This window comes from Sinocyclocheilus anshuiensis, unplaced genomic scaffold, assembly GCF_001515605.1.
Source record: "Sinocyclocheilus anshuiensis isolate Anshui unplaced genomic scaffold, SAMN03320099.WGS_v1.1 scaffold42, whole genome shotgun sequence".
Lineage (NCBI taxonomy): Eukaryota > Metazoa > Chordata > Actinopteri > Cypriniformes > Cyprinidae > Sinocyclocheilus > Sinocyclocheilus anshuiensis.
Genome location: NW_015546057.1, coordinates 495048 through 521598, shown reverse-complemented (window position 1 = coordinate 521598; position 26551 = coordinate 495048). Strand labels below are relative to the sequence as shown.

The window sequence follows — 26551 nt, the reverse complement described above, 5'->3', positions numbered from 1 at the left end:
CATTCTCTCCAACATGTTTGGCAGTGATTTTGAAGTGCAGAGAACATTTAGCATCAACCATCAACCAAGAAAGTACTGTACACATTTTGTAATGTCAAGCAACGATGGAAAAAAAAACATTTTTCCCCATTGTAATTCCATCAAATAAACAAAACATCAATTCAACTTTGTGTCTTGCTGTTTTAGCTTTAAGCTTTTATTTCTTTTACAACCCAATCGTCTAGCTAGTCACTCTAAGCTAAGCAGTGTTGCCAACTTAGCAATTTTTTTGCTAAATTTAGCAACTTTTCAGACTACCCTAGCAACTTTTTCTTCCAAAAACACCTAGCAATAAATTTAGCTATTTTAAAAATGTATTTGGCAACTTTTGATAAGTGACAGACAATAAAAAGTCACACATTTTCCATCCAAATTACACGAAAAGAGGAAACCAAAGATGCCTAGCAGTACACACATCATGTGAATTAAGTTAGCTGCTATTTGCAATTGTTCAATTTAATAATAATAATAATCTAATAATTCTTAATTTATGATACACTTTGTTTGTAGCTTGTACCTGCGATTGTTGTTCAGTTAGTACACTGTAAGAAAAATGAAAAAGATACTAGTAATTTTCCAAGATATTATCCATTATCCACTGTAACCCTGTAACCAGAAAACACAATGCGTAATTTAAAATGCAGGTAATGGCAACTTTTGATAAGTGACAGACAATAAAAAGTCACACATTTTCCATCCAAATTACACGAAAAGAGGAAACCAAAGATGCCTAGCAGTACACACATCATGTGAATTAAGTTAGCTGCTATTTGCAATTGTTCAATTTAATAATAATAATAATCTAATAATTGTTAATTTATGATACACTTTGTTTGTAGCTTGTACCTGCAATTGTTGTTCAGTTAGTACACTGTAAGAAAAATGAAAAAGATACTAGTAATTTTCCAGGATATTATCCATTATCCACTGTAACCCTGTAACCAAAAAACACAATGCGTAATTTAAAATGCAGGTAATAATAAAACCCAATATGGAAAATTATTTCATATTGCGTAATTTAAAATGCAGGTAATAATAAAACCCAATACGGAAAATTATTTCATATTAACATATTAGATTGTGCCCTATTTTTACAGACTTTGCTACTTCTACTACTAGTGTAGCATACTAACTAACTACTAATACACTGCTTAAAGCATAATTGTTGAGAATGTGTAGTATTACTAGTTTACTAGTTATTAAAAAAACGTTCAATAAGTGTTCAATAATTCAATGTCTGTAAAATAGTTATATTTTATTATATTACGCATATTTTACAAACAAATCTAAATTAACATATATAAAATAGTTTTTTGCTGAGACTTCATGTGACAATTTTGCATCTTGATTACGCGTGACGTCATCGCACAAGGACGTCATAAGGTCATTTAGCAACTTTTAGCAACAAATGGACCTTCCTTTAGCAACTTTCTCTGAAAATTATTTGGCAACACTGAAGCTAAGTCACTCTTTTTGCTTGCCCATTTGCCCAGACAGAAACTCGTGCTGAATGTAGCTTGACAATACAATATATTAGTTCACCAGAAGAAACCAAGAACATTAAAAAAAAGCTTTTTGATGTTTCGTGTAAATAAACTAGAATAATCTGAATTTTACTTGCGATCTTGAATCAATTAATTAGCAGAAGTTATTACTCCACCACATGCACACGACGTAATTAACGACAGTAGGCTACTATACTATGGGGTTACAATTCTGCCACAATTTTGCGCGCGAAAGATCATCTTTTGAGCAGAATTGTAATCCCATATTATATTTAACACATAGCCTATGTGTGGTTCAAACGACGGAGGTATGACCATATAACTGCGTTCACGTCGAATTATGAAGAGTTACGTCGTTGTACTTGCGAAAGATGCACCCCTGCGTAGCGGTAAATATCAGACGTGATTATATCTTTCTGAAACAGCTGTTTTGATGGTTTGATATGGCACAGAATTTGGAAATTACTACCTCATAAATATTTAAACAAAACAACAATAATAGCAAAGAAATATCTTTCAAACTCATTTATAAATATTACTCCAGTAACCATTTCCTTGTAAACAGATTTAACTGCGATATTGACATGCGTTGTACATTTAGTGGTCTACATAGTTTTTTTTTTCAATAGTTTTGTTTTTTCTGCGTTTGTTAAAGATCACATTATGCACAGCTTTCAACTACGTTTTGAAAATATTATATTTGTTTTTTTTCCCCACTTACGTCATTCCATAAGTAATGTTATTGATTTATTTGTTACTTTTGTTTGCAAAGTTTAGTATACATAAATGCAAGTACGGTAATTATAAACCATTATTTCTAATTTTGAAATCAGAAGTTAAAGAATACAAAATCTATTTATTTATAATCTGTTAAACAAGAAAGCTGTTAAGTGTATTATGTAAACATTTCCATGTTTTTATTTAAATTTGTATATTTTTATTTTTTAACATTTATCCAGTCCGGTAGGTGGCGCCGGTCGTCAATGTAGCTGTCAGAGCATCAAGACTTCTTCAGTCTGTGGTTGTGAACGGGAAGTGCGGAGTGTGTGCGTGCGTGCATTTGAGCTGAGAAAATTAATAACGCGTTCAAAACGCGAATCAAAAAGTCTGACATTTGTAGTCGTTGCGGGAGGTGTGTGCGTCTGCTGTGTGTGAATATTGTACGCTTTGTGTGGAGAGGCAGAAGACGGAGAGTTGTGGTTCATCTCCAGCCCATCAACTGCTACTGCAAAACAAAGCAACCTCTTATAATAAAGATGCACAGGATGAGCCATAAGCGCAGTAAATGATCACTTTGCAGGGAATCTACCAGGTAATGTGCATGTTGCGTGAGGAATATTTAGTGGTCTCTGTGTGCACTATGGTCTTTCTAGGGTTGATGTGGTTTTCTAACCTGGTTCAACAAAATAATAGGATTTTATTATTTATCGTTTTGTTATTGTTAATGTTAGATGACATACTATACTTTATCTAAAATGTTTTTAAAGAACAGTAATTATTTTATTATTACTATCCATGCAGTTTTATGGCCATATTAATTAAAAAAAATATTGTAGCAGGACTGCATGGAATATTTGTACTCTAAAACATCAGCGACATTTAAAAATAACCAGTGAATTCGAGCAAAAAATAAATAACCTAAGAGTTTGATGGTCTTTGATCTGTTCTGTATCATCTGCGCTAAAGGCCTGTTCACAACAACACAAATTTCAGATTTTTTTTCGTGCAATTTATGCATTTTTTTATTTATACATTTTTTTTCCTGCTCTGACCAAAGAAAAAAAATGGCAGACAGGCTGAATGAAAGTGCAGATTCATTCTCTTACAGTAGGTGGCACTTATAGAAAAGCATAAATACAGCAGTTACCCTGGTTAAGTAAACATTGGTTACACAAAGCAACGCTGCTCAAAGCTGCAGCTTCTGTTTCTAATAATTAATGTGCGGCCACATTTACCAGCGAATTTACAGCAGAACATTTTTTTTTTTTTTTCGCTCAGCGAAATTTCTTGAGTGAAGTCGGAAGTAAAAGCAGTGGTCACATTAGACTTTTGGCATGGAAACATTTTTTTTTAACAGATTTACATATAATGCATATAAAACATATGTAATATACTTCACTTAACTGCAACGATGTAATCCTGCAGATTTAAAGTTTGCGTTCTTTTAATTCAGGAGGCCACTGCAGTCTTCTATTGTTCACACATCTTCACGCGATATAAATTTACAGGGTTCAAGTTCAAACTTCTAAATGCAGTGAAATGTGCAAATGCTTGCGTTTCCTGTCTTCTGTATTCATGCGTGTATGAATAGAAGTCAATGGAACGAAAAAGTGTAATGTGACCAGCCCTTAATGCATGAGGGCGCAGATTTTTGACCAACAGAAATCTGCTTGGTTTGAAAGTGTCTTCTGTGTGAGCCGTGCTTCATACATCACTACACTATTAAGAATGAACAATGGCCCTTTTTTTGCCCACAAAATTTTGCAAATGTGACTCCACCCTAACTTGCTTATGATGGAGAATAAAGTAAATCAAACAGCATGTGACAAAAAAAACTACAATCTTATCGGCTGGCCAGTTTTCTTTGCAGTGCAATGGAAAAGAGACCAGACGATCTGGGGCCGGTTGCATAAACTGTTTAGACTAGTCTTAAAGGGGTCATCAGATGCCACATGCACTTTTACAACCTGTTTGAACTGAAATGTGTTGGTAGTGTGTGTACACAACCACCCTATAATGATAAAGATCTACCCAGTGTCACCGCTGGAGCAGATGTAGACAAGAATGACTCCTAAGCGATTGAGGTGTTCTGTTGTTGGATGTAATAATGAACATAGCAGTCGCCATTTACTCCCGACATCTGAGCCGCTGAACTCGCAGTGGATTACCTTTGTCTTTGAAGGGAATGCTCCCTCGATCTGCCTAAATGAGTCTATGTTCGCGCGAATCAGGCTGCGTTTACACTGCAAGTCTTAATGCACAGATCCGATCTTTTGACCATATCCGATTTTCTGGCACGTCTGTTTACATTCACTTTAGACATGACTGGTATCCGACTGGTCGAATGGCCATTATTATTTGCCAGCATGGACAACGGCAGTCATGGATGTTTTGCAGCACAAAATCTGACTGAATGGATAAAGACCGGAAAATAACGGTAATTTTAATTTGTTAGACTATTTTATCTACAGCTCGTTAGAGGTAGAATTCTTTAGTGAAATAAAGATGATATTTATTGAAATGAATTCAAATTAAGGAGAGAGAGAGAGAGAACGAACGAACGAACGCATGCACCCACGTGCGAGCGAGCGATTGTGAAGCATTGCAAACAAGCTTGTCGGTTTAATTACAAAAACTGCTAAGTTCTCACCTCATTGCTGAGAAATATATGTAGCTTTTAGCTGTTGTACTTTCAAAATTCACGGGGCAGGGGTTGAAAACCAGCTCCTGAATGTGCAATTTCTTACCTATAAAAAGTTTCCATCGCAATAAAATGCGAGCGCATACAGCACGCCGGCATTAAAACGCCATTAAAAATCTTTATGCGCAAACGTGTCGCCCTCGCATTGGGAGTTCTGTGGAGAATCGGATATGTGTGTTTAGACGTAGGTGGGATGTCCAGATATCAGATGTGTATCCGATTAAAATCCACATTTGGAAGTGGCTCAGATCGGATGCAAAAAAATCGGATCTCGTGCGGGTTTTTGTGTTTACACGTGTGCAACAAATTCCGATCTGTGTCAGATGTGAGCGAAAGATCGGATTTTTTGTGCCAGTGTAAACGCAGCCTCATTTGTGATCCAGCTTCACGTCCAGAAGAAGTGAGTGTAAGGTTTTTTAATGAATCTTTACAAATCGCCTTTCCTAATAAAGTGCTAGTTAGCAAGTTTCACGATGAATCTGAAGGGAAGGGAATGCTCTAAACTAAAGTTTACCGTCTCTCTGAGAGCGGCTCGGAAGAGAGGGGTGGGGTCAGCAGAGCTCATTTGCATTTAAAGCGGCATGCAAGAAAACATTCCCCTTAAAAGAGCTGTTTTTGGCGGTAAAAAACCATCTGTGTTGTTTTACACTACCATTGAGAAATTTTAACCAAACTATGTTACAGAATTTTCATTAAGACCCTAAAGAATCATATCAACTTGTGGAAAATGGGCATCCGATGACCCCTTTAAAAAGTTCTTCTTCAAGACTGGTCATAACTTTTTTTAATTCAGTTTTGAAAAGGTAGATTGGTCTTATTTGTATTCGAAAAGTGAGACTGATTACTACCCCTTGGCAACTGCTATTTGTTAAAACTAGTTCTTAAGACAGGGGCTAAATTTATGCAACTGGCCCCTGAACGGACCCATTAATGGACATTCATTGAAATTCAAATGTTTAGTGCACCAAATGTCCTTCTTGGTGTGAACAGGCCTTAAGGTTGCACGCATTTTAATTAAGGCTTGTTTTCAAAAGTGGTACGATTTCCTTCTGTCTCTCAGTGACATCATGAATTTGGTCCGTCTCGTGTGTCGTCACAAGACAGCCCTGGCACTCAGTGTCTTCTTCTTATTCGCCGTCGTCCTTTTGTTCCTCGCCAAATGTACGTCTGAGACGCTGAAGCCGGCCGAGTCCCCAGGTGTGGCGCCGCGGGCCGAGTCACATCAGAAGCTGCCGGCAGGGCCTCCTCACGCCAAAGAGCTCTCCACGTTCCTAGTCGTTCTCATCACCACGGGCCCAAAGTACACGGAGCGTCGCAGTATCATCCGGAGCACCTGGCTGACCAAACACGATTCCGAAGTGCTCTACTGGTTTGTCATTGGCACCGAGGGTTTACCTCCAGAAGACCTCCAGAACCTCGGAACCGAGCAGATCCGTCACCATGACCTCCTCCTGCTCCCTGACCTCCGGGATTCATACGAGAACCTCACGCAGAAACTGCTTCACATGTACTCCTGGTTGGACCAAAACGTGGAGTTTAAATTCGTTCTGAAGACCGACGACGACACCTTCGCCCGCTTGGATCTCCTCAAAGAGGAGTTGAAGACCAAGGAGCCCAGCCGACTCTACTGGGGCTTCTTCTCCGGCCGCGGGAGAGTGAAAACGGCCGGGAAATGGAAAGAAAGTGCCTGGGAGCTGTGCGACTACTACTTACCTTATGCCCTGGGTGGAGGCTACGTGCTTTCCACCGACCTCGTGCACTACGTACGTCTCAACGTGGGGTTTCTAAAGACCTGGCAGAGTGAGGACGTGTCCTTGGGCGCCTGGTTGGCCCCCGTGGACGTGAAGCGGGTTCACGATCCGCGCTTCGACACGGAGTATAAGTCGCGCGGCTGCAGCAATAAGTACCTGGTCACTCACAAGCAGAGTTTAGAGGACATGTTGGAGAAGCATCAGACGCTACAGCAAAATGGGCGTCTGTGCAAAGAGGAAGTCAAACTGAGGCTGTCCTACATTTACGACTGGAGCGTCCCGCCTTCTCAGTGTTGCCAGCGGAAGGATGGCATCCCCTGACTCTTTGACACCCGTGATCATATGCATTTTTTCCACTTGCTATTTATTTATTTATTATCAGTGTCGTGTGTCGAGCCGAAACAGCATTTCTTAACCTTTTGAAAAGGCTTTTTAAATTAGAAATGTGGGAGATGATGTTACCGAAAAGCTGCTCTTTTTGAGATCGAGATGTTTTTCCTTTATTAGGCTGATTCGAAGTAGAGTCAGCTTGTACGGAGAGCCTGGGGGATTCTGGGTGAAGTGAGATATTTTTGCTGCATTCTCCGCATACACCTTCTGTACTTGATGTCCACCCATAGAATTCTCCATCTTATCGTTCATTTAATCCTGAGATGTTTAGAGCATATCTGTTGAAATAAATTGACATGGATAAGAAAAGGAATGTGCCAGACTAGCAGTTTATTAACAGGAAAGAAACTTGAAGATAAATGTCCATAAACCTAAGTATTTTGACAAATGTTGTCCATTGTGATGCCTGAGATGGTTTTCTTTGTGAGTTTTGCTCACAAATTTGCCATATAATTATAAAGCTGTCTTGAAGATTAGAGAACTTGGCCGCCAGGTTTGGCAGTATTTCTAGTATTTTATGTGTTGTGACTGAGTTGTAAATAATGTATCTCAAATTTTATTAAATGGTTTTTGTTCAGTTTTTACACCAGATCAGTCTCCTTGTATGATTTTTTTAATTTAAAAAAAGAGTAGTTTTATTAAAACCATGTATTAGGATGTGATCATATTTACCTTTGTACAGTGAAATTCTGTGGGAAAAAATGCATCCATCTCAATCAAAATTGGCGCAATGTGTAATTCTGCATTTTACTATACAGATTTCACATTGGATTCATGTTTGTTAAACTTTGAACTAGGGCTGCACGATTATGACAAAAATCATAATTGTCGATTATTCCCTTTAAATTGTAATTGCGATTATTAATTACGATTATCACAATTTACATTGAATGATGTTTATACCATTGTTTGAAGCAACTGCATGCCATATTTTTATATGAAAATAAACAAGCTGAAAACACTCAAAAGAAAAAATCTTTTATTGCCTTTCTATAGCATTAAGGCTCAAATGTCAACTGTACATTGGATTGGTTTCTTCTTTAAATAATAAAAAAAAGTAAAAATATGAATGGTATTATAATGTTATACTAACACTAAAATTAAAACAATGGAGAAACCCTTAAGATAACATATAGAAAGAAAAAATAGTGGACTTTGAACGATTAATTGCCGCTTTGAACGATTACGTAATTGTGGCATCTGTAGTTGTAATCGCGATTAGAAATTCAATTAATTGTGCAGCCCTATTTTGAACATCCAAATTCGCCATGTTGAGCAATGTAAAGCTACTTTAGTTTGAAGTGATTTTGTGCATCACTACACTATTGATAAATGGATAGTGAACAGTGGATTTTCACCTAGGTTTCGCTAATGTGACCACGTCTCAATTTGAAATCACTTAAAAAAAAGTCCATGTGAACCAGAAATTGTGACCAACTTCAGTATTGTGACGTATTTCCGAGTGCAACAGAATATTGCTATAACGGTGGGGGGTGGGGGGGGGAACTCTAATCTAAAAGTTTTTGGGCCCTGGATGGTAATACAAAAAGTCATTTGCACACTTTAAAAGCCATTTCAGATTTGGTTGCGGTGAGAGAGCACAACACAAAATGACAGAATCATGCTGATGATAATGATTCCCTCTGAAAAAGCAGTTCTTTGAGAAAATGGGTTTTGTTGTATTCGTAGTTCTTCTGTTGGTTCAGTAGCCTGTGACGGTGATGTGTCTCAGGTTTTCCCGCACTCGAACAAACTCTGGCATGTTTTGTAGGTCCTCTCTGCGTCTCAGCTCTTCCTGCTCGTACTGTAAGGAAAGAATCACAGGTCCAATGAGTCTCCTAAATACTCATAATACAGAATTGAAATCTCTTTTTTGTTTTTCACAGGGTTAATGGTACAACACTGTTCAAAAGTTTTGGGTAGGCAAGATTTTTTAATGTTTTTTTTATTTCTTATTGTGCCATTGTTGTCGTTGTAGTCCTTAAGTCATGATTCACTGACAGCAGCGCTAAATGCCTTTGCTTGAATTTCAAAGTTCTGGCATGAAACTCTAGATGGCGCAGTCCGATAGAGCTAACTCAATATGACATAAAGACATCATTATCACATGGCACATCTGATTGGTTCTCTCCTGTATCGGTAGCCAATGAGCTCCCTGCTCAACATTCAAATATATGACTAGTGCTGCCGTAGCAGTTGCAGCTTGCTTCAGAAACCCTCCACTTTCCCCAGCTCCACCTGTATAGATCTGCTACGGGATGATCATGTATGCTGTTTCTTACATGCTCACAGCAGCATGTTGTGGATGTATTGGCAGTAGCAAGTCTCGGTACTTGCTCTGCAGCAGCAGCGTAGCAGATCTGTTCCGCCGAGACCAAACACATTAACATTGTCATGTATATTACCATGCCAATCCCTCCGAGAGTTGTCATGTTGAACTGACGTCATGCGTGAACCTGTGAACACGTACCGCCAGGAGTCTCTGGCGTCTCTTGTGCAGCTCTTGCTCGAGGTCAGATGGCGGATGTGAGGCTTGTTCTCTCTCTCTGTGCTGCTCCAGTCTCCTCTGTTCCAGCACCCGCTTCAGCTCTGGCTTCTCTTCAGGCAGGAGACCCCTGCAAACAGTTTTCAATGAGACCTCGTGTGTTTATTAGCAAAAAACAGTTACTCATTCTAGTGATTCATGCGATATTGTAGAAATTCATTTCTTGAAAAGTTTAAACGTATTTATCTCTCACTTGATTGAGTTTACACTATTATTAGGAATATAAAATATTTAATATATTTTTTCAAAATATGACAAAAAAACAAAATTAAAGCCTAATGTTCATGTAATCTATTGTCATAAACACACCTTTCTAGGCAAGTACCAAATGTGACCCTGGACCACAAAAACAGTCATAAGTAGCATTGGTATATTTATAGCAATAGCCAACAATACATTGTATGGGTCAAATTCATCGATTTTTCTTTTATGCCAAAAATCATTAGGATATTAAGTAAAGATCATGTTCTGTGAAGATATTTTGTAAATTTCCTACCATAAATATATCAAAACTTCATTTTACGTAATATGCATTGCTAAGAACTTAATTTGGATGACTTTAAAGGTGGTTTTCTCAACATTTTGATTTTTTTGCACCCTCAGATTCCAGATTTTCAAATAGTTGTATCTCGGCTAAATGTTGTCATATCCTAACAAGCCTAACAAAGTTTATTTATTCAGCTTTCAGATTATGTATAAATCTCAATTTAAAAAAAATTGACCCTTATGACTGGTTTTGTGGTCCAAGGTCACAATGAGTGTCGAAGTCTTTTTGGTAGCACTTTATTTTACAGTACGTGTACTTCACAGGTACATACATGGCAAATATCTTGTACCTACAGGCAAATGAGTGGTAATACAAGGTAACACAAAACCTGAAGTGTAACAAATAAGAAACACGGCTGTACTTAACAGTCATACATGCATGGTAATTTGTTTGTACATACAGACAAGTGTGGGTACTTACAGGTAGTGCCCGTACATGGTAACTAATTAGGTACTTTACTGTACTTACTAATGTATATACATGGTAAATATGTAGTACTTACGGACAAGTGGGTACAAACAGGCACATCCTTACAGTATCCGTATATGGTAACTAATAAGACACATTACTGTACATACTAATGATATGTACATGGTAAATGTGTAGCACCTACGGAAAAATGTGGTATTATGTGGTAACAAACAAAACCCATACTGTACTTGGTATATATACGGTACGCTTGGTAAGTCCTAACCTTACCTAATATAAAGAGGACTATTTTTCAATTGCTTGTGTAGGCCTGTTAATGCTAAATTGCTCTCCACAACAGTGCTTACAAAGTTTGAAGAACTGGCAATTCCTGTGTAATGTTTATGTAAAATGGTGCACTTTATTTTACAGTCCTATTTTCATATACTTCCTATGTACTGGTGTATGTACCTACTAGTTAATGTACAGAATAAGTTATGCGGAACTCAAGCTGGGGGGTATAAACATGGACCAAGGTACTTATTGAGTAATTGATGGTAGGTGCCATTGCAGTTTGGAACTTTGGAAGTTGGTTGGGAACACGGCAGTAACTGTGCAGCACTGAATAATGTTAATACTTAGCAGGCACAGTCCATTTAAATAGGGATTTAGACACATGACAATCAGGAGTTGCAAGTGCAAATATGAGTCTGGTAGCTACTGTATAATTCCAACATAAAATCTCTCTACACACATAATTATTAGGAATGTACGTCATCAAAAATCCCTATTGGACCAATTAGTTAAGAGAATCCGTGTCGTTAAAGATAAGGCAAGTTAACTGCAATGGCACCTACCATCAATTACTCAATAAGTACCTTAGTCCATGTTTATACCCCCCCAACTTGAGTACCGCATAACTTATTCTGTACATTAACTAATAGGTACATACACCAGTACGTACATAGTAAGTATATGGAAATAGGACTGTAAAATAAAGTGCACCATTTGACATAAACATGGAATTACCAGGTCTTCAAACTTTGTTAAACTTTACCATGTATAGACCATTAGTAAGTATAGTAATGTGTCTTATTAGTTTCCATATACTGATACTACCTGTTAGTGACCGTTATTACTCACGCTTGTTGGTAAGTACTACATATTTACCACATGTATACCAAGTACAGTATGTGTCTTGTTTGTTACCACATAATACCACATTTTTCCGTAGGTGCTACAGATTTACCATGTACATATCATTAGTATGTACAGTAATGTGTCTTATTAGTTACCATATACGGATACTGTAAGGATGTGCCTGTTTGTACCCACTTGTCCGTAAGTACTACATATTTACCATGTATCTAATTAGTTATCATGTACGGACACTACCTGTAAGTGAACGTCATTACCCACTTGTCTGTATGTACAAACAAATTACCATGCATGTATGACTGTTAAGTACAGCCGTGTTTCTTATTGTTTACCATGTACATACACTTCAGGTAAGTACCTTGTATTACCACTCATTTGCCTGTAGGTACAAGATATTTGCCATGCATGTACCAGGGAAGTACACATACTGTAAAATAAAGTGCTACCGTATTTTTAATACAAGTTCATTTGTATTTAACATGATCACAGTTTATTAAATCCCCGTTAATTTCCGAACCGTGGCCAGTGCACGAACAACAGGTGCTCGACACATGCGCACTAGAGAGATTCATCCTCTTTAAAATAGAGTTGAGTGCTAACAATTTGTTCTCGTTTAAACTATAGTTGCGGGTATCCCTTAATTCCCTCACATACGCGCTTGTCACAGCGGGTGTCTATTGTTGCTGCCGTCTTCAGTAGTTTGTTGTTCTTGTTCTGTGTCCTCCGTTTCTTTTCCAAACTAATCAAAGACCAAAACCGGGCTTATAATGTTTTAATGTCGTCAAACGTGATTTTTGTGAGTCCACACACGCTCAATAAGAGATTAGCCTGCTGGTGTTGTTTTCTATCTATGTGCCCTGTAGATCCCCTTTCCCAGAGCTCAGGGAAGTCTGTTGGGATTCTGTTCAGACGGCAGATGCTCTGATCCCTGTGAATTGGCCTCAACTCATCCACACATAATTGAAAGCACAGCCTCAACACACACCAAATCGCAGAAGCGCCCTGTTTTGTATGAGTCCGCTGTAATAGACTGCTAAAGTCACCCGAGAAACCATTTCTGGGCTGTAAATGAACAGGAGGGGCTGTTGTCATTTCTAGCTCACCATCTGTGGCTGACTAGCAGTTCACGATGTAAACCTCTACGACTAGAAGACTCCAAAACAGGGTTGAACAGTTTCTTCGGCCGGATGAGATCGTCCTGGCCTTCAGTAGCCTGCTGGGATGCAGTAGAAGCACCGCTGGAGCTTTCTGACGGACGGAGAAGACAAAATGTTATCAGAGCTATGAGGTTATTAATTTTTGGGTTCTTACCCAAGAAGATTTCAAGAAAATCATAAAGGGCTGAAAAAATACCTGTTTTCTGATTCTTCTGTCCCATTCTTTGTGAAATAACCTTATAGAAAAAAAAAATAGATAATTCAGATTGTGTTATTTCTGCTATATTTATAATTGTTTGTATTTATTTTATTTTATATATGATAATTGTACCTTATTCTACAATTGTACTATTCATGTTTAATATATATATATTAAAATCGTATTAATTTATTTACTAACATAAATCAATACAAAGTAGATAACAACAAGAAAAATAATTTCAAAAAACTTATTTGGGGGTGTTGCGTGTTTTAGTGTATTCGTTTATTATTAAAGGCACAATATGTTAAGATTTTTTAATTAAAATATCCAAAAACCACTAGAACAGTGTTATATATATTGCTGATTTGTGTACTTACATTATTCCAAATGTTTCGAAGAATGTTTAAATCCAGAGAAATAAGCAATTTTAACTAGTGACACGGACCGTGTCCATAGTGTCATTGTGTCGCCTGCCAATGACGTCATAACCCCTCGATTTCCGGTTTTGTTTTGTAGAAAACATGGAAACACCAAAGACGCTTTAATATGTTGTGCGTTTTAATAGACCGGTGATGACCGCACAGAGTAGCATTATAACATAACTTTCAAATGTATCTAGTATGATAAAACAGCGCTGCTTTACCCCACATACGCACGACCGGAAGGAGCAGAAGCGGTCGACTGTGGCATAATAAAAGCTCCGCTGCTTTCGAGCCGTGTGTCGCGCTCGTTCAGCGGCCTTGTTTCGCTTCGACGGCTTTCAGCCTCACCCTGCTTCATTCTACTACGTTAATAAATCATTAGCTCATCCATGATCATGATTTCTGCCCGAGTCCCGTCGGATTGCATCGGCTGTGGGGATGAAGACAACAACTCCCATGATTCCACACTCAGTCACGGCGTCATCAAACTACGCCTTTGTTTTGATACGCGCCTCTAGCGGCGAAAGATTACGTATTGTGCCTTTAAATTAGGCTATATAACAAAATTATATCTTGTACATTTTTTGAAGAAATCATTTAATGTTATAATTAAAACATTGTAACCAACAACAATAGTACTACTACTGTACAACTCCCATGATTCCACACTCAGTCACGGCGTCATCAAACTACGCCTTTGTTTTGAATACGCGCCTCTAGCGGCGAAAGATTACATATTGTGCCTTTAAATTAGGCTATATAACAAAATAATATCTTGTACATTTTTTGAAGAAATCATTTAATGTTATAATTAAAACATTGTAACCAACAACAATAGTACTACTACTGTAAATAACAATATCAGTATTATCATTATTACTATATTCGTTAAGAATTATTTTACAATAATGTTACCAAATTATCTAATTCAAGGCATGAAATTTGAAAGTACATGTTAGCCATGTGAAATAAATAATTATTCGCACTAATATTCAAGTCACAAATTCGCATTATTAAAAATGACTCAAAATTCATTGCAAAGAAAACCCGTGGTAATGAAATCTGTAAGCAGGTTAAATCTTACCTGAGTTTTGTAATACAGCAGCATACTGAAGCACAGATCTGTCAGCAGGAGGTGGACGGTACGCTTCTCAAGTGCACAAACACAGTTTTAAAGGCAAAGCTGGTTGCTCCACAGTTTGATGCAACGAATGGCATCAGATTAGCTGCGTAACACACCTCAGGATGATGCCCATTGCCCAACAGATGGTGGATTACATACAGATTCAATCCCATTTAGAAGCGACCTGCTTTGCTGCTTACAAAAATGCAGCCACTAAGACCTATTCTCTCAACATGCAAGCAGAAATGTGTTTATAGTGAATTTGTTTAGCATTTGAACAAGATTAGTAGATTCTTCTAATGGTCCACATGGCATTTTATGATAACTTTACCACTGAAACCATGACAGCATGGAGGTAGACGCTAATAGCTTACTGTGGCACTGCATTAGGACGTACACACAGAAATAAAACATGCCAACACAGCGGCTGCCAAGTACTGCCAGACGACAGCTGAGCACACCTTATGGTCCCTTTCTCCTGCCAAGAGAGACCCTGCCAGGATCTGCAGGATGCTATTAGAGACGGGTGGAGAAACACTCAGTCTCAGACACTGTGGGTGTCAGTCGCATTCAGCACGGACTTCATATTAAAGTATCTTTAAATCATTTGAGGATAGTAAGCAAGCACCACATCTGTAGGTTTGCTGCACTAAATTATGTTCGAATCGTCAGACACACTTGTCACAGTGTTACAAATGACAAAAAAAGAGAACAGCTCTTTTCACAATTTTGCTGCTTTAAATAGTTTGTGAGCTTTACTTTGTAAAGAGATAACAATCAGTCAAGTAACAATACATGAACATAAATAGTTAAAAAATATTACTATTATTATTATCAAACATATAATAAAATATAACATTATTATTAATAATAATAATAGCTAATACAATAATGGTTATATATATATATATATATATATATATAAAGTTGCATATTTTTATTTATTATTAATGTGTATTATTATTAATGTGTGTGTGTAAATGTGAAATATTTTGATTTAACAATTTAGTATTATTATTATAATTGTCATCATCGATTGTTATTAATAATAGTTTTATATAATTAATAATATATAACATTATATATAGAATTTTATAAAAATTATATCATTTTATAAAAACAACATTATCTAAAATATATTTTATTATGATTATTGATAATAATAATACATAATAATGTACAGTATATGTATTAGTAGTTGTATGTAGACTACAAATATTTTGATTCCCTAAACCTACCGACTGTAAAAACAGTATTACCCATCTTCTCGTATTAGCTGTAACGAAGCGAAGGCTTTTAATCTGTCTGGTGATTTCCCATAATTCCGCGGTACCGGAAGCCTGTCAAAGCCATCTCTCCTGCGCTGTCTATGCGGAACTGATGAAGAGAGTAAATAAAAAACCACTGGCAACTAGCGCTTCTTCTCAACACGGGATTTGAAAGCTGCGAAAATGACAAACGGTATGTTAATAAAGACGCGTGTTATGATGAGAACGCTACAGGAAGTCTGTGTGGTCCGATAGCGTGTGTGTGTGTGTGTGATGTGTTTTTTGAACATTAAAGCATGTCAACATATACTGTTACACCAAATACACAAAATAAGGATCTTTAAAAAAGCATCATATGACCCCTTTAACATTTAGGCCTAAATATTTTTTTCTTTGAGTGTAACAAACTTATTTTATTCACTTTGCAAGCAATGTATATTACTACAATCATGGTACTGAAATAAATGAACTTTTCCACGACATTCTAATTTATTGAGATGCACCTGTACACTGTTGAGGATTCTGGACGTCTTTTAAAAAAATACATATTTTTTCTTCTCTTAAAAATTATTATTAACATGAGTTAGTAAGTAAATTTAGTTTTAAAACTATTGTGTTCATCATCTAAATTGTTAAAAAATGCTTAAATTATATTCAACTGTTATTATTTAAAAAAACTCATGTTTAAATTATTTGAATTAAAATGTGTTTAAATGACAAGTCTGAGTTAGCCTTATGCAGTAAATACACACACACACACACACACATATACATATACATATTCATTAAAAATGAAAAGAATTTAAACTATTTTATACACGGGTCAAAGACGTTAAGATGTCTGCATCAAAAGAAATTTAAAACAGTGATTTTATGTCCATAGAAAGCACATTAAATGTAAGTAAAGTGTCTACTTTTAAGCTTTCAAATAAGTTTTTGGAGAATAAAATGTCAAAATGTGGTTGAAATAATGTTACATTGTCATTCAGTGTAACACAAGATGTATGTAAAAATTCAAACAACATGCTTATTCTGACTTGTAGGCCTACTTATTAAAATATATAAAAGAATAAGGGAGCATATTAAATTTTATTGTGTTTTAAATGAGTAAAAATTCTTATTGAAAAATGGGCAAAACCTAGGATAGTGGCAAATTAAAAAAAATTAAAATTACAACTAATTAGTATTTGGGGTGAAAGTAATTAGTCTTTTAATATGTCATAAATAGTTTTTTGTTGTAAATATGGCTGACAAGATTGTTACACTGAATGACATTTTAGTGGGTTTCTTCTGTAAATCAGGGAAAAATGTATGATACTTATTTTTGCTCGGAAAAACAAAAACAAAATTGCAATTAAATTAAACAAAAAAACTTTTTACATTTTTTGGGGAAAAACAACAACAATTTAAAGCAGTATTACACTTATTGTTTTTATGCTTAAACCCTTTTTCGTCTTTGACCCAAACACATACACGGTCAAAAGTTTGGAATGCTTAAGATTTTAAAAGAAGCCTCTTATGCTCACCAAGACTGCATTATTTGATCAAAATACACCAAGTATAACATTGCTAATAAGAATAAATGTTTTCTTGAGCAGCAAATCAGCATATTAGACTGATTTCTGAAGATCCATGTGACACTGAAGACTGGAGTAATGATGCAGAAAATTCAGCTTTGATGACAGAAATAAATTACATATCGAAATGTGTATATATATATATAGAGAGAGAGAGAGAGAGAGAGTATAATTTAAAATAATTATATAGAAAATATTTATTTTAAACTGTACGAATATTTCATTTTATTGTACTTTTGATCATAAACATTAAAAATCTGCATTAAAAATACATAGTGTTTCCCAAAGGCAACATACCTAAACATCACTTAAAATTATTTTCAAAAAAGTTTTACTTGAAGTAAAATTCAATTGAAAACACATGTTTTAAGCTGCTTGTAACTAGGGCTGGGTATCGTGTTCGATACTTTTTAGGCACCGACCGAATTGCCTCGATACCATCGAGTATCGAAAAACGTCTCGTCGTTCGGTACCACATTTCGACACCTAAGGGGTTAATCTCATCAGCGCCAGTGAGCCAATAAGCCTGCAACACAAGCCGGTGTGTTCGACTAGAGGCGCGGCGCAGATCGATCAGTGTTTGACATCCGCGTGAGCGATTCGAAAGCGCATGGAGCAGTCTGCTCTCTATAGCTCCCGTGGTACTGTAATACACCGATCGGTCTGCACAGTCATGCCTGTTTCACACATACTCCGTCTGCAGTGCGTGTGCGTTGCGTTTTTTTTTTACTCACCCATGTTAACGGATTAGAGCTTTCACACTGCACGCGGTTGCGGTCTGTCAGTGCGTTCCAGGTGCGGCGAGTCTGCAGCAGTGCAGCGATCGTTTAAGCACCGAGTCTATTTTTGCTGTGCTGCAAGCGCTGAATTAAAGTGACAGCGCATTGTAAACAAGGCAACATATGCACTTGTGTCTTGTGGAGGTAGAAAAACAAAGTTCTTTAAGACCCGCTGGACTGTTTGTAATAAAGATTTAAATGTAAAAGGCACGAGAGCCGACTGTTTCTGTCAGTGGTAAGTTTTAATTTAAAATATTTGTGATAACCTAACACAAGAAAGCTATATGCTGTGTTCAAATGTGTTTCCACTTGCTTGAGCAACTTAATATACAAATCTAGAAGCCAAATACATTTAATACGCTGTTTATATTAATTGAGTTTAAACGTGAATAGGCTATGTACGCCCCGCCCCCACGGTGATACCGGTGTTGTCACACGTCGATTAAACGGGGGGAAAATTTCCTCACCGTCACAGCCCTATTTTCAAGCCGGCTTTCTACTATCTCCGACAAATGACAAGCGACAGACCGGTCATTCAGTCATTCATTTCCAATGGAAAGTAGCGCGGGATCTGCGTGGAGTTCCGATCATATGCAGATGTCCGTTCATACTACATGACCGAAAGTGCGTGTTATGTGGCCATTCATGCAAACTGTAGCATCATGCTACATAAGACAATAAATAAGATTTATATTCTGCTTTTACTCAAAACTCACTTTAAACCACCATTGAGTGTTTGTAATAACGTCCGATTGCCGTCTAATGTGTGTTTTGGCCATGTAATGTTGCTTAAATTAAATATGTTATTACCTCTGACTCGGAGTCAGAGCAGCGATCTTTAAAACGAACACGCACTAGTGTAAATGTAGCCTAACAGATGTGCAAACTGAAGACTATTTGAGCTTTATAAAAACTATTTGCACTGATTTATTCTGTTGGTTGCATTTTGTTCCTTTGTGCAGTGGCTCAGGAGATGAGTCTTTGAGTTTGTATAAACATCAAGCTGAAAAATAAAACCAAAGTTTGTTTTTTGTTTAGATAATGTAATCTTGTTAAAATTGATTTCATAAAATAGGTATCGAAAAAAGTATCGTTCAGGAACCGGTATCGAAGTCAAGGTATCGGTATCGATATCGAAAATGTTTGACCGATACCCAGCCCTACTTGTAACAGAGTGTGCTCTTCATTCACAGTGTACTCTTTCGACGGCATTCTTGTATTCGGCCTTCTTTTCATTTGCACGTGTGCTTACCTGAAGAAGGTCCCTCGTCTGAACAGCTGGCTCTTGTCTGAGAAGAAGGGTGTCTGGGGAGTCTTTTACAAAGGTTAGTGCTCTGTTGGAGCTGTACTGAAGATCATTATGCTGCAGTGAGTTTTCACGCTCTCTGTGTTTTCTCTTCTGTCTGCAGCTGCAGTAATAGGCACACGGCTCCACATCGCTGTGGCGGCGTCCTCTATGTGTATGGCGTTCTACCTGATTTTTCTGAAATGACCCGGATGAATCGCTCTCTCTGGACACTGGACTGAACGCCAATAGAAATGATTGCTGGCGAGTATCGCCGGCTGCTGGAGGAGATGCACAGAGAGCCGACTCCACCTGCGGTTTAGCACCCATTTAAGACCTGCTTTGCATTTTTGTAAATGTTTAACTTAAGATTAGATTTCGGGTAAACTCTGTTTTAGTTACGAGTTAAACAGTAACTGAAGCACCTACTTATGGATTCAAACGTCACATCTTTTTCTTGTGTTGTTCTCTCAAACATGCACACTTTTTGCTTGGGCTTAGAGGGATACAGTTAAGAAGGCAGAAAAGCGATGTTATCTTGTACAAAGTTGTTTTTATAATATAAATTCCATTTACGGAGAGCTTCCATATTTTAGCTTTTGGCATCCTGAATGGCTTATGCCATTATTCAAATTCAAATGTTTGTAATAAACATAAAAGACCTGTTGTTTGCAGCATGGAAGTTTTCCATAGACTTCATGGAAACTTTCATGTTAAAATAGGCAAACTACTCATGCTATTAGATCGAAACAAAACTTGTACAACATTATTTTTTGATACCACATATGGCCTGGAATATTATAATGTACACCATGTGAATTCTTTGTAAAGACGTGTCTGTTTGGTTCAGTTTGATAAATACACTGCTAACCTGGCTCACATAAAACCACAATAAACATATGGACATGCTTTCATATTATATGTGGATAATATGATATTATTGGGGAAATACACTACAAGTTGGATCTTAAATATAATCGTATGAGGGTCTCAGCTTGCTAACTGTTTATTAACCATGCTAATGTCACTTTTTAACACTTAAAGCAGCACAATGTAACTTTTTCTGTGTTCAAAATTGGCAAAATATACATAATGAGCGAGTACATCATGAATTCATCTTCCAAACCGCGTTTTTGTCTTATTCCGAATCACTACGGTACACTTATAAGTACTTATATTTGGACTATTGTAGCCTGGTCGGGTCGTCACCGCTGCGGAGTAACACATACCTGCGTGAATCGCCATAGACATAAACTTAGAGAAGTAGCTCCGGTTGGAATGTTCTTCCGCGGGATGTGTGCAGTTCTGTTTATTAACCGCTAGAGCGCCAAACGTTACATAGTGCTGCTTTAAGTCAAGAATTAACATAGGATGCTTCTGCTGATGCTAAATGTGTGGACTCCCTTTTCTTGTGTTGATGCGGTTTTGTCACGGCATAAATGTGTACATGCCAAGATGTTCTTTTGTATTTATGCATTCAAATGCATGTCCTAAAGCGTATCTGAACCTATCATCAACTCTTCATGTTCAAAAGTCAACAATTGAAGTAAAACGTTTCGTTTAGCCTGTAAATGTACACAGTAATTGCTCTATAGAAAATTATAGCTGTTGGGGGTTCATATTTGTGAACGTGGAACATAATGTTTGATATAAAATCCTATGCAACACAATACTGTGTGTGAAGACGTTTCTTCTTGTGTGTGTGTTGTGTGTGTGTGTGTGCTAACACTGTAACATACACATGTTACACAGCTTCTGCAAACAACGCATGAAAGCCAATTAACTAATTTTGCACATTTTCATAAATATCATATTTATGACACAAATAAAACATACGTACTTTACTATTAACTGTGTATTTAACGAGTATAAGCCAAGAAAAACAAGATTAACCCTGTAAGGCCCACTCAGTTTTAGCTTGACTAAATTAAAGCTGCTCATGTTTTTTTTTTTCTCTCTCTCTACGACCACATTTACACAACTAATGGGTCCTAATCTTCAGCCTTGCAATGCTATTTGATGCTAGATTTTAAAAATAGGCCTATTTACCTGGCCATAAATTCACACAACCTGCGAACTTCTCTTGAAGCAGTTCATCTTGTTTTACTGGACTGGATAAATCTACATTCAAGTACGTAAAATGGCTAAAATATTTTTTTCTCTGCGATTATTAATGTGTAGATCACGTAGATATTAAGGTATTGTTGAATGCATTGATCATTTTAGATGTTGAGCTTGTTATGTCAGTGTTGTGATTTTGCAACGTTGGGTTAAAGGGGTAGCACAATTTGTACTTCTCATCTGTTCCATGTGAAAAAATACTAATAGAAACATACTGTTTTTGATCATTTTTGTTACCATTTTGAGATTCAATCAAGATTTTATGATTATTAATTGATAAGTTCAAGTTGAAGAATAAATTTTTTCTTCAATAATTTGAAAGTATTTGTGTAACAATATTTTAAACTATCTGTAGATCTTATCATTTATAAAACGTACTTAACTGGTCCTTTGCTTGTGTGCCCGAACATCTGCTTGCTGCATGAGGTGAGGTGAGAATGCTCTGGAATGTGGGGGGTATAAGTAATCAGCATGATAAGTAAAGCGCACAATAAGCTATCAGACAGTACTGTGCGAATTCTGTGAATGGGTGTGTAAGTATGTTTGGGATCAATTTGCACTGATATTTTTAGCCTGGTCAAAATAATCAGTTTTTTTCCATTTCAGAATGGCCGCCAGCCAAGAAGGACCGTCTCATATTATTATTATGTGTATGATATATCACTGATGCTGTCCAAAATGAGAACAGTGACTTTGAGATGGACTGTGATACAAGAGAAGAATTTTCAAGTCAAGTCATGAAGAATATTTTAAAGCTTTCGTTCGGTTTTGTAAATATAATCGGAACTTATTTTTTTGATAATAAATGTTTTTTTTTCTTCATATGACTTATTTTATCATTATTGTGTGATTATTAGTGTGTATACATATATAGACTATTGTAATGTATATTGTATTGTTTTTCTATAGTTGGGTCTTCTAGGGTTAAAGAACCCTTAATTTAACGCAAATAAATTCTCCGAAGAGTTTTACTATTGTTTATAGGCTTTCTTTTGCGTTTACACGTGTTTGCCCAGCAGATGTCCTCAGCGAAGCAAGCATTCATCACTTTACGGATTGATGTTTCTCTGTTCACTTACCTGGTGATTAAAGAAAATGTAAAGTTAGAGGTGTGTTCAGTAGTTGTCCTTTAGTTTTGGATGTGTGTAGCAGAGTCAGTGTCGGGAGGGTTATGTGATCCAATGAATGCATTAAGCATATTTAAATCAGTGCTGTTGATATCGTTTAAATGCCAGTGATGCAATGTTAACTATTCACTCTGCACTTTCATTTCATTCGCGTTGCTTATAATGAATATTCCTTAATCATAATAAACTAAAGTTCTCGCTCTCGCGAGGTTTGGGGCGAAGTCCCGAGAGTTGCCCTTGTGCCGTGACGTCACGCGTGTTCGTCAGAGGAGAACCTGTAACAGAAAAGAAAGGCATCCGCAGAAGAACCTCAGGCTCCGGCAGTTCGGCCCCCAGCGACTCCTCGAGGAGCAGAGCTGGAGCTTGTGCACCATCTTCGGCGCTCGCGCCCATGCATTTGACCGATGCCATGATTGGATTGTGAACTCGCGGAGCTTGCGCTTTTGTTTAGTTGTTTTTTGTTTGTGTATATCAAGCACTGAGACCAAGAGAGCAGCACAGAAGTTTCCACTCCTCTAACTACAGGAATGTCCCACAAGGAGAGGCCGACTTTCTATCGACAGGAGCTCAATAAGACCATATGGGAGGTGCCGGAGCGCTACCAGAACTTGTCGCCCGTGGGTTCTGGAGCTTATGGAACCGTGTGGTAAATATCTATAACCTTACTGGATGTCGTGCCTAAAGCTCTTGCATGACCAGGTCTGTCCGCTCGGGCCTCTTGCGTGTTTTCCAGGTCTGTCTGTAGAAAGTAACGGTGCAGCGTTGCAAGTTGAGCCAGAACATACTCTTGCAAAAGAAAGGTCTTGCAACAGCAAAGGGCACTCTTAGTCTTAACACCATGGCTTTTGAAGTTTCAATAATTTATAGAAAAGTGTGTGTGTGTATATATATATATAATGTATATGTGTGTGTGTTTATAGTGTAAAAATCCAATAAAATAATTTAAATGTAAATATTGTTAAAACTAAATATAAATAATCAAACATCTAGTATAAATGAAAATCATACATAAAATAATTTATAACTTATAATAAAATATAATTATTTTGCTAAATAGTATAAATTAATAACATACAAATAATAATATAAACAAAGTAGTAATTGGTTGTTATTGTGTAAAAAGGCAATAAATAATAAAACAAAAGTAAAAGGTAATAATAAATAAAAATATATAAAAAATGTAATTAGCCTAAATCTCAGTTTGGGATATTACATCTAATATAAAAAGACAATCATGCATGAAAATAATCTGTAAAAAAAATGTAGTAATGTAAATGGATAAAGTACATATATAAATCGGTTAAGAAAAATGATATCAGAAATCTCTCATTTAAACCATGAGAAAACATTGGCTTGGCCAAAAAATTGAACGACCCCTGAGTGAAGTTGTTGGAAGTGAAGTGAGGACAGAATGCTGTCACTCTCTGCTCTGACTCATAGCTCCAGGATTAGGTGTTCTCCTCACCACTGCGCCTCTGCTAGAAACCTCTTCTAAATATTACATCATTTACTCCAAAGCTCTAGATTAGGGGTTTTCCTTCAGGACCCAGATTTTACATCAGACATCAAGCGGCGACCAAACCTCTGCAGGAAATCCATTGATTGTGCTCGTCGTATCTGTGCGTGTTTGGCTAATGCAAGGTTCAATAAAAGCAAAAATGTTTGGCATGTGGCTTTGAGGGTTTCAGGAAGGAAAAGCCAGCATTGCTTTGCATGCTGCTGCTGACATCAAGGATGAGCCACGGGCCTCGATATGTCTGAAGGAGGGTGTGTCTTTCATTTTCCTGGACAGTCCCTAATAATGTGGGCGGATCCTGTCCTAGCGGTGTCCTCTGGCAGAGATATATATAGAGCTCCATTGTGTGTGTTCCCAAGACATTTGCAAGTCTGGTAGATCAAGCAGTTCAAGTGTGTTCACTGTCAATCATTCCTGCTCCTGCATGAAGCTGTAACACTCCTGCCACGTGTTTCTTGGCATAGAGGAAGCACTCGTTCTGTAAAACCACTTTTTATAACCCTGACATGAGAACAGGGCATCTTGTGCACGCCATACATATTTTTTTTCTGTATCAAATAAATAGTTCGCTCAGGGTGTCACCAGACAGCGTGTGTACTTTAATCTGTATGTAACAGAACCTTTGCTCAAAACGTTCTGGAATCCACTCTGTTTTTTTCCCTTTCCCACCCACTCTGAGAAGGAGAAAATGTAGGTGCTTTCCAAAAATCTGCTTCAGTCAACTCCGCTCACATACTCTGGCCTGCACCGCTGTAAAAGACAAGTGGAATCATATAAACAGTGAAACACCTTGGAGCAATTATATAATATTTTCCCATTCATTTATTCCACTGGGATTTTTTAAAAGTCTTTGTTAAGGAGTTATAAGCCATGAACCAAGCCAACCAGCTATGAGGTCAATCACAACATTATTACAAAATTAGATTTGAAACAAAAAGTATTTGAAAATTGTACAAAAAGACAAAGGCTTCACTGAAGGAAGTGTTGTAATGAAAAAATCAAATTAACTTCCTGAATCCCGGGTCGACATTTTATTTCGGTAACATTGGGCAGTTTTGATTTATATGCTGTTCAATTTTTGACGATCATGTAGGGCTGGACAATAATTCAATATCAATATGTATCGCGATATAATTTTTTTCAATAACGGTGATATGATTTTTAAACACATTTCCGATATTTCGATATACATTACCAGTTTCCCATACATTGATTTATTTGTGCCGTTATAGTGTTCATATCGATATCGGAATTATATCGTATCGACCGAAATTAAGAAATATATCGTGATATCAATTTTGGCCATATCATCCAGCCCTACGATCATGTTATTTTACATATGCATCTGCTTGTACATGCTATCACTTGTTTCTGTCAACACAGAAAGCTGGACAATTCTGTAAATATAAGTACGATGAGAGTGGGCGGGCACTAAAGAGTTCTTGTGGGATGTTTAGATTCTCTGATTAGTGGAGATTTCTTTGCAGAATCATGGGTAATGTAGTTTTTCACCTGGAATTCCACTTTTGAACTTGATTATTTCAAATAAGTTGAATAATGCAGGCTGATGTCTTCAACAGAAGCATATATCATAGATGAACAACCTTGTAGTTACTGTTAAAGGTGCACTAAGCGAATTTTGCGAGACGATGTTGACATTTGAAAGCACCAAAACAGACCCTAACTAGACCTCACCCCTATTTTGATATCTCCGCCCCATGCGCACGTACACAACCCCGGCAACGACAATGGCGGGATCTGCTATGCCTGCCATATTTGAAAGCTAATGGAAAAAACGCTTACAATTGCGCTGTCCAACAATGGTATTACATTTATTAATAATTGCAAATGAAGGACGGAGATGTTTAATGGTAGAAAGACACATTTTCGCCAACTCTTGCCCCACTCCCTGTCTTTGTCTTCGTGAGTGAGCGACGCTGAAAACTTACCAAATAGTATCGGCTTTGCCTTTTCTACCAAACGTATTCAAAGTTTCCATTTCCACGCCACTGAAATTAAAAGCTCACTGTTTTTTGTTAATTTTGTTTACCTCATCAGCAGCTCGCGCAGTGTTGGCTGCTTGGTAACAGAGCTGAGGGTGGATTGTCAAACTTGACAATGCAATTTAAAGGGGTCATATGATGCGATTAAAATTTTTCCTTTCTCTTTGGAGTGTTACAAGCTCTTGGTGCATAAAGAAGATCTGTATA

The 26551-nt window shown here is 37.1% G+C and overlaps 4 protein-coding genes and 1 long non-coding RNA gene across 6 annotated transcripts in view; 4 read left to right on the top strand and 1 right to left on the bottom strand.

Moving 5' to 3' along the window:
* Positions 1 to 809: 809 nt before the first annotated feature.
* Positions 810 to 14085, top strand: LOC107699341 (uncharacterized). Its single transcript, XR_001635453.1, has 3 exons — positions 810 to 893; positions 11575 to 11577; positions 14073 to 14085. It is a non-coding gene; the product is annotated as an uncharacterized LOC107699341 (long non-coding RNA).
* LOC107699339 (beta-1,3-galactosyltransferase 6-like) lies at positions 2526 to 7939 on the top strand. Its single transcript, XM_016500566.1, has 2 exons — positions 2526 to 2856; positions 6026 to 7939. Exon 2 carries the CDS (start codon positions 6033 to 6035, stop codon positions 7035 to 7037), a length of 1005 nt encoding a protein of 334 aa, XP_016356052.1. The 5' UTR covers positions 2526 to 2856; positions 6026 to 6032; the 3' UTR covers positions 7038 to 7939.
* LOC107699340 (protein FAM107B) lies at positions 8610 to 14752 on the bottom strand. The gene is made up of 5 exons (XM_016500568.1): positions 14630 to 14752; positions 13118 to 13157; positions 12868 to 13012; positions 9577 to 9721; positions 8610 to 8910 (listed from the first exon to the last, which is right to left on the bottom strand). Exons 1-5 carry the CDS (start codon positions 14651 to 14653, stop codon positions 8809 to 8811), a joined length of 456 nt encoding a protein of 151 aa, XP_016356054.1. The 5' UTR covers positions 14654 to 14752; the 3' UTR covers positions 8610 to 8808.
* Positions 14753 to 15991: 1239 nt separating this feature from the next.
* Positions 15992 to 20496, top strand: tmem167b (transmembrane protein 167B). The gene is made up of 3 exons (XM_016500551.1): positions 15992 to 16129; positions 19486 to 19617; positions 19702 to 20496. The coding sequence occupies exons 1-3, from the start codon at positions 16120 to 16122 to the stop codon at positions 19782 to 19784; spliced, it is 225 nt and encodes a 74-aa protein (XP_016356037.1). The 5' UTR covers positions 15992 to 16119; the 3' UTR covers positions 19785 to 20496.
* Positions 20497 to 23080: 2584 nt separating this feature from the next.
* Positions 23081 to 26551, top strand: part of mapk14b (mitogen-activated protein kinase 14b) — a 37520-nt gene continuing 34049 nt past the window's right edge. Inside the window, exon 1 of one of the 2 annotated variants that reach the window (XM_016500565.1) lies at positions 23081 to 23471. In XM_016500565.1, the coding sequence (XP_016356051.1) occupies positions 23353 to 23471 (119 nt within the window). In that variant the 5' untranslated portion in view covers positions 23081 to 23352. The remainder of the gene's footprint in view (positions 23472 to 26551) is intronic. The other variant, XM_016500564.1, reaches the window with a different exon arrangement.

Bases quoted from the DNA above. Each gene is read 5' to 3' on its own strand.
- LOC107699339 (XM_016500566.1), top strand. From the start codon at position 6,033: ATGAATTTGGTCCGTCTCGTGTGTCGTCACAAGACAGCCCTGGCACTC.
- LOC107699340 (XM_016500568.1), bottom strand. From the start codon at position 14,653: ATGCTGCTGTATTACAAAACTCAG. The intron at 13,013-13,117 runs GTATTTTTTCAG...TCCGTCCGTCAG, and splicing joins ACAGAAGAATCAGAAAACAG to AAAGCTCCAGCGGTGCTTCT. The intron at 9,722-12,867 runs GTGAGCTAGAAA...AACTGTTTGCAG, and splicing joins CTGCTAGTCAGCCACAGATG to GGGTCTCCTGCCTGAAGAGA.
- tmem167b (XM_016500551.1), top strand. The intron at 19,618-19,701 runs GTTAGTGCTCTG...TTCTGTCTGCAG, and splicing joins CTGGGGAGTCTTTTACAAAG to CTGCAGTAATAGGCACACGG.